The following is an 8,113-nucleotide window of genomic DNA, read 5'->3' on the forward strand; positions in this document are numbered from 1 at the left end:
CAAAGCACTGCCTGGTCCTGGGCCATCTTCACAATCATTGTTATGTTTGAGCCCATTGTTGCAGCCACTGTGTCAGTCCATCTCGTTGAGGGTCTTCCTCTTTTTCCCTGACCCTCTACTCTACCAAGCATGATGTCCTTCTCCAAGAAGTGGTCCCTCCTGATAACACGACCAAAGTATGTGAGACAAAGTCTTGCCATCCTCACTTCTAATGAGCATTCTGGCTGTAGTTCTTCCAAGACAGATTTGTTCATTCTTCTGGCAGTCCATGCTATATTCAGTATTCTTCGCCAACACTGTAATTCAAAGGCATCAATTCTTCTTCGGTCTTCCTTATTCATTTCCAGCATTCACATGCATATGAGGCTATTGAAAACACCATGGCTTGGTCAGGCACACCTTAGTCCTTAGAGTGACATCTTTGCTTTCTAACACTTTAAAGAGGTCTTTTGCAGCAGATTTGCCCAGTGTAATGTGTCTTTTGATTTCCTGACTGTTGCTTGCATGGGCGTTGATTGTGGACCCAAGTAAAATAAAATCCTTGACAACTTCAATATTTCTCCCTTTATAATGATGTTGTTTATTGGTCCAGTTGTCAGGATTTTTGTTTTCTTTATGTTGTGGTGTAATCCATACTGAAGGCTGTGATCTTTGATCTTCATCAATAAGTGCTTCAAGTTCTCTTCACTTAGAGCAAGTAAGGTTGTGTCATCTGCGTATCACAGATTGTTAATGAGTCTTCCTCCAGTCCTGATGCCGTGTTCTTCATATAGTCCAGCTTCTCATGTTATTTGCTTAGCATACGGATTGAATAAGTATGGTTAAAGGATACAACCCTGACGCCCACCTTTCCTGATTTTAAACCATGCAGTATCCGCTTTTTTCGGTTCAAACAACTGCCTCTTGGTCTAAGTACAGGTTCCTCATGAGCACAATTAAGTGTTCTGAGATTCCCATTCTTTGTAATGTTATCCGTAATTTGTTATGAGCCACACAGTCGAATGCCTTTGCATAGTCAGTAAAACAGAGGTAAACATCTTTCTGGTATTCTCTGCTTTCAGCCAGGATCCATCTGATATCAGCAATCATATCCTTTGTTCCACGTCCTCTTCTGAATCTGACTTGAATTTTCTGGCAGTTCCCTGTTGATGTACTGCTGCAGCTGCTTTTGAATGACCATCAGTTGCTCATATGCAAGTTGAAGTTGAAGAAAATTAGAACAAGTCCACGAGAGCCAAAGTACGACCCTGAGTATATCCCACCTGAATTTACAGACCATCTCAAGAATAGATTTGATGCATTGAACACTAACGACCGAAGACCAGACAAGTTCTGGAATGACATCAAGGATATCATACGTGTAGAAAGCAAGAGGTCATTAAAACGACAGGAAAGAAAGAAAAGACCAGAATGGATGTCAGCAGAAGACTCTGAAAGTTGCTCTTGGATATACAGTAGCTAAAGCGAAAGGAAGAAATGATGAAGTAAGAGAGCTGAACAGAAGAATTCAAAGGGCATCTTGAGAAGACAAAGTAAAGTATTATATAATGAAATATGCAAAGACCTTGAGATAGAAATCCAGAAGGGAAGAACATGCTTAGCATTTCTCAAGCTGAAAGAACCGAAGAAAAAATTAAAGCCTCGGGTTGCAATATTGAAAAATTCTACGGGGAAAATATTAAACAATGCAGGAAGCATCAAAAGCACATGGAAGGAATACATAGAGTCACTGTACCAAAAAGAATTGGTCGACATTCAACCATTTCAGGAGGTAGCATATGATCAGGAACCGATGGTATTGAAGGAAGAGGTCCAAGCTGCACTGAAGGCATTGGCAGAAAAACAAGCCTCCAGGAATTGACAGAATACCAATTGAGAAGTTTTAACCAATGGATGCAGTGCTGGAAGTGCTCACTTATCTATGCCAAGAAATTTGGAAGACAGCTACCTGGCCAACTGACCAGAAGAGGCCCATATTTGTACCCACTCCAAGGAAAGATGATCTAACAGAATGCAAAAATTATTGAACAATTAGATATCTAAAACCAAACCAAACTAAACCCATTGCTGTTGAGTTGATTCTGACTCATAGATATCTAGACCTGTTTAATCCAGCAGACAGCTGGATTTTGCACTTGGATGCCCCATGGACCCTTCAGACTCACCATATCTGAAACTGAACTTTTCTCTGTACCTCCTTCCCCCAAAACCTGGCTTCTTCTCTTGAGCCCACTGTCTACCCAGAGATCCAAGTCAGATACGTGGATGTCCCTTTAACCCCTCCATTTCTCTCACTTTCCACATCTAGTCAGTCCTTATGCCCTATTGATCCCTCTTCACCATTTATGTAATTGATCCTGCCTGAAGCTGCTCTTGTCCAGGTGCTCATCACCTCTTACCTGGACAGTCACAACCTCCTCTTCATGTTTTCCTATGGTTGAGGAATAATCTATCAGACTGGTTAAGACCTGAGGCTCTAGAACCAAACAAACTGAAGTTAAAATCCTGCTGCTGCCACTTTAGGAGCTGTGTGACCATGGATAAGTCATTAAACCTCCCCAGGACAGTTTTCTCATCTGTAAAATGGGACCCCCTATTACCTCTCTCGTTGTTCTAAAGATTAAGTAAGATGCAACAATTTGGTGGATGAATCTCACCAACAATGCTGAGTGAAAGAAACCAGACATGAAAGAATACACTAGGATTGTCTTCATATAAAGGTAAAAAACAGGCAAAGCTGAATGGTATTGGTTAGGGTTGCAAACATAGGTGGCAAAACTAAGGAAAAGCAAGGAAATGATTATCACAGAAGTCAGGATGGTAGTTACCTTGTGGGGAGAGAGGGAATTGTGATCAGGAAGGGACACACAGGTGGCTTCTGGGATGCTGGCAAGGTTCTTTTCACAGGTGTTTTACAGTTATTAAATTGCATGTAAACGTTTATGCATCTTTCTGTGTGTATATTTTGTTTCATCATTTAAAAAGTTTTTAAAATTCAGTGAAATAACCTATGTAAAATGCTTAACACAGCACTCAGAGCATAGGCAGAGATGGGAAAGCCTGGCTGCCAGCTTTAATTGTTGTGTCCTGCCTGCTTGCCTCCCCCACCAGACAGAGCAGCAGACTCTTGCTGATTCATCCCTGTCCCCCGTGCTTGCACAGAGCCTGGCAACTAGCAGGCCCCACTGAGAATGTGAGGAATGGCAGTGACCAGAGGGCAACCTATATGTTTTCTCTCTTCCAGGCTGACGAGGGAGCAGAGCCTGGGCACGTGGCCTCTACGAGCCAGGCCTGCTCTGGAAAAAGCACCCGGTCGTCCCTCCCAGGCCCTGCCTTCCCCAGGCTGCCCAGGCCCCACTAACAATGAGTGAGAAGGAGGAGGACGATGACGAAGCCTGGCTGCAGCTGCGGCCGGTGGAGCCCTTGCCATCCCAGTGCTGTGGCAGTGGCTGCTCACCCTGTGTGTTCGACCTCTATCACCGAGACCTGGCAAGGTGGGAGGCAGCCCGAGCCAGCAAGGACAGGAGCCTGCTGAGTGGGGAGGAGCCACAGGTGAGGGAGGGCTGCCTTTCAGCCGCAGGGCCAGGGTAGCAGTCAATCGGACCTTGGCCCTGCCCAGCGTCACTTGCTCTGGGAGGCCTTCTCTGACTCTACAGCTGAGAGAAAAGAGTGTGCGTAATGGAAGCAAGTGCAAAGCCTGGCCTCGGCACTTACTAACAGCTGTGTGGTTTTAGGCAAAGTCCCTTAACCTCCCCAAGCTCCTTAACCTCCCCAAGCCTTAGTTTCCTCATCTGTAAAATTGGTCTAAACATTTGTGATGTTTAGCACAGAGCCTGGCATTCATTTAGTTTAACAAGTATATTTTGAGTACCTGTTATATACCAGGCCCTATGATAAGCACTAGGGATTTGAGAGTTAGCAAGACAGACAGTCCTTGCCCTCATGGGGCAAACTAGCACGTGCTATATACTAGGTAAATAAGGGATTGTATTATTATTATTACTACCACCACCACCAATACTACTGCTACTGTTACTATTTTTCTTCTCTGGCCCTTACCCCTTTTATGAACTTGTAGAATGCTTCATGGTCTGATCTAAGCAGTTTAGAATTATAGTGTGATGTTTGGGAGGGTTCACAGTAACAATTACAGACTATCAGAAGACCATGGAGTTCAACCTTTGTATTGTACACATAGGGAAACTGAGGCCCCTTTCCTTCTGTTGCTGTACATAGGCCTGGTTTGAGTCTCCATCCTAGTTGCCTGCCTCTTGATGGGCTTTCCATTGTCCATGACCCTTCTGATCAGTGTGGAGTGGAGTGAAGACGTCTCCTCCCATTTCCATGGCACCCCACCTCTGTTAATGCAGCCCAACATCACCGTCGCTTTTTGGCCAACTGCTTCCCTTTGTTAGCACCAAAACTAGGCCAAAGCTCTGTCTAACCTATAGATCATACATCCTGAGTAAATACAGTTATTTTTATTTTGAACCCCAAAGGACAACTTTACGTTTATCCCCATTGAATGTCTACATGTAGTTCTGCCACTGGAAGGTAGTGGTTGGGACCAGAGTCCTCTGGCCTCTGCCAGTGACTGAGGAATATTCATGGCAACGCCCGTGTTCCTCCCTCCTCACTGCCCTCCATCTCTGCGTGCCTGGCCCCCTCATTTTTCTAATCGCTGCTCAGACTTCTCCTCCTCCAAGAGGCTTTCCTAACTACTCTGTCCATCTGCCCCCCATCACTCTCTGTCCTCTCACCCTGCTTCATTTCTCTCCTTAACCCTCAGCACCACCAGACGCCGTCTAGATCTACTTGTTTGTATAATGTCCACCTCTCCTTCTAAATGTAAGTTCCACAGGAGAAGCGGCCCTGTCTTACTCACTGCTCTAACCCCAGCACCTCAAGCAGCACCTGGCATTGATTGCAGTTGGTGCACAGTAGATGATTGTTGAATGAGTGAATGAGTTTCTCCCAGATCTACTGGGAAACTCATGCCCTGTGTGCCACACCCAAGGGGGTTGATGATAAAGTAAAGATGCCAGTGTACCAGCCCTCAGAAAGCTCAACTTATAGAAGAGGGACAATATTCATAGTACTACGTGACTCCGAGAATTCTTGGGATTGAACTAGTGGGTGCATTTTTGTAATAAATAATAATAACAGCAGACACTTTTATAGCACTTACCATTCAAGGCCCAGTTCTTGTACTTATATGGATGAACACATTTAATTCTCACAGAAGCCTGTGTGGTAGGTTCTGTTATCATACCCAAGAGAAAACTGAAGTCAGAGAGGTTTAGTAACTTGCCCAGGGTCATACAGTCAGGAAGTGTCGGAGCCAGGATTTGAAGGTCAGCAGTCTGACTCTAGAGCCTGTGGTATTAACCTAATGTGATTAGCACCGACTGAGAGAAGATGTCACTGAGAATAAGAATGTGAGCTGAGGTCCAGTTCTGCCAGTTAATTGTGTGATCTTGGACACGTTATTTTAGTTCACTAAGTCTCAGTGTTCTCATCTGAAAAATGGGGATGTTAATACTCTGTAGGTTGTTGTGAGGATTTCATGGGATGAGGATGTAAAGCACCTGGCACATAGTAAGCAATCAGTAAATAGTAGCTGTTACCACTCATTATATACAAATGTTAAGTGATATCACAAGGTTTTATCAGCATTATAATGCAAAATAGCATATTTCAGTTTAATAATACATTTTATTTATTTACTTTTAATGAAGTAATAATAGAAGAAAATTTTAAATTTTCATAACAATTTAAATTCTGTAATTCTGTAAAATGCTTTTACATTGTTATCCCATCTGACCCTCCTGATAATCATATAAGGTTATCAGGGATGAGTGGTCCCTTTTTACAGGTAAGGAAACAGAGACCCAGAGAATCCAATGATATACCTAAGGCCACACAGGTGGTCAAAGGAAGACCTGGGGCTATAAACCCAGGTCTCCTGACTCCCAGCCCAGAGCACTTTTCACAGCACCAGGCAGCTTAGACAGAGGGTGCCCAGCTTCTCTGGCTGATAATGAAGAGGTTGTCCTGGCTTGGATGGGAGGTGTGGGAGGGGGCCAAGCCTGAGAGTGTCAGCCAGTTCTGTAACACTGTTGGCACTGCCATGGCGAGTTGGGGCTGCAGAGCTGCTGCCTTAGGAGCACACCGTGCCAGGCCCTGAGCTGGACATGGGGAGGCGGGGTCGTCCCGAGAGTGAACCAGGCGTGGGCATTTTACAGGAGGGAGAGATCTGTGAGTCCTGGCATTCAGAGAAGCCTTCCTGGAGGAGGTGTAGGTGGGGTAGAGTTGTAAGGGCGCTGGGCTACAACTTAGAAGACATGAAACTTGAGTCCCTGCTCACAGTGTGACCTTGGACAAGTAAGTCTGTACCACTCAGGCCTCGGGTTATCCATATGTAAAATAAGGATATTGGATTAGATCATCTTTAAGGTCCCATCATTTTCTAAATTCTGTAAATCTGGATTTTAGCAGATTTGAAGGATGGCTAGGTCTTTCATAGATTAGAGTGAGTATTCTGGGTAGAGGGCATAGCTTGAACAAATAAATACCCAGAGGGAGGAGGCAGCAGGGTGTTCTTGGGAGGATGAAGAAAAGTCCAGCGTCTGATGCATGGGAGGTACAGTGAGGATGGAGGGCAGCCCACTAGGCCCTTGAGTGTCCAGCTAAGGAGCTTGCTCTTTATCCAGAATAAGCTAAGTATAAAGTGCTCTGGCATTCCTAGACTAGAGCATGAAAGAAGCTAAGATGGGGCTACTCTCTGTTGTACAGAAAACTTCCTGGCCAGGACAGCCTCTTATTGGGGAAAGTGGGAGGGATGCTTGTGGATGCCTGTACGTCCCTTGAGCCCGGCCTCTGCCCGGTTGGATCTTTTGCTGTTGCAGAGCTGCCCCTCCAGCCTGAGCCCAGAGACCTTCGTGGCCTTCAGCATTAGCACTGTGGACAAAGTCACCAAGGACACCTACCGCATCCGATTTGCACTGCCCGGGAATAGCCAGCTTGGCCTGCGGCCTGGCCAGCACCTCATCCTACGGTACACTCAGGTAGTGGGAACACCGAAGTTTGGAGCCCTGCCTTGCCGTGCGCTGGCTGTGTGGCCTAGGACAACATGCTTAACCTCCACTGAGCCTCCATTTTGTCATCTTCAAAACAGACATAGTAATACACTTAGGGTTCTTGGGATTGAACTAGAATGCATTTTTATAATAAATAATAATAACAGCAAACACTTTTATAGCACGTACCATTCAAGGCCCAGTTCTTGTACTTATATGCATGAACACATTTAACCCTCACAAAAGCCTGTGTAGTAGGTATCCTTATCATACCCAAGAGGAAATTGAAGTCAGAGAGGTTTAGTAACTTGCCCAAGGTCGTACAGTCAGGAGGTGTCGGAGCCAGGATTTGAAGGCCAGCAGTCTGACTCCAGAGCCTGTGGTATTAACCTAATGTGATTAGCACCAATTGAGAGAAAGACATTGTCATTGAGAATGAGGGACTTGTGCAAGATCACACAGCTAATAAGAAGTGGAGCCAGGATTCAAACCCAGACAGTCTGGCTCCTGACTCCATACTCTTTTTTTTTTTTTTTTTTTTTTTTGAATAAGTTTTTTTTTTTTTTTTTTTTATGGTACTTCAGGTGAAGGCTTACAGAACAAATAGTTTCTCATGAGACAGTAGTACGCATATTGTTTTATGACATTGGTTAACAACCCCACAACATATCAACCCTCTTAACTTCTCAACCTTCTTTTTTTTTTTAGTGAAAATACACATAACCAAAGATACGCCATTTCAAAAATTTCTACATGCACAGTTCAGTGACCTTGACTACGCTCTTCCAATTGTGCTGTTATTCTCACTTAAGATGAAGGCTTACGGAACAAAATAGTTTCTCATTTAACAGTTACTACAAATGTTGGTTGCCCTATGACAATGGTTAACAATCTCACAACACATCAACAATATCCTTACTCAACCTTGGGTTCCCTATCACCAGCTTCTTTGTCCCCTTCTGCCTTCTGGCCCTTGTCACTGGACTGCTGTGCCTTGTTAGTCTTATTTGGTTTTACGGGGCTGTCCACTCCCA

General features: G+C 44.5%; 1 protein-coding gene across 2 annotated transcripts in view; it reads left to right on the plus strand.

Moving 5' to 3' along the window:
- Nucleotides 1–3,225: 3,225 nt before the first annotated feature.
- The window catches only part of LOC101351662 (NADH-cytochrome b5 reductase-like), a 22,939-nt gene continuing 18,051 nt past the window's right edge, over nucleotides 3,226–8,113 (plus strand). The window contains exons 1-2 of one of the 2 annotated variants that reach the window (XM_004371704.2): nucleotides 3,226–3,552; nucleotides 6,909–7,057. In XM_004371704.2, the coding sequence (XP_004371761.1) occupies nucleotides 3,364–3,552; nucleotides 6,909–7,057 (338 nt within the window). In that variant the 5' untranslated portion in view covers nucleotides 3,226–3,363. The remainder of the gene's footprint in view (nucleotides 3,553–6,908; nucleotides 7,058–8,113) is intronic. The other variant, XM_023726987.1, reaches the window with a different exon arrangement.

Source organism: Trichechus manatus, unplaced genomic scaffold, assembly GCF_000243295.1.
Source record: "Trichechus manatus latirostris isolate Lorelei unplaced genomic scaffold, TriManLat1.0 scaffold00015, whole genome shotgun sequence".
Classification (NCBI taxonomy): Eukaryota; Metazoa; Chordata; class Mammalia; order Sirenia; family Trichechidae; genus Trichechus; species Trichechus manatus.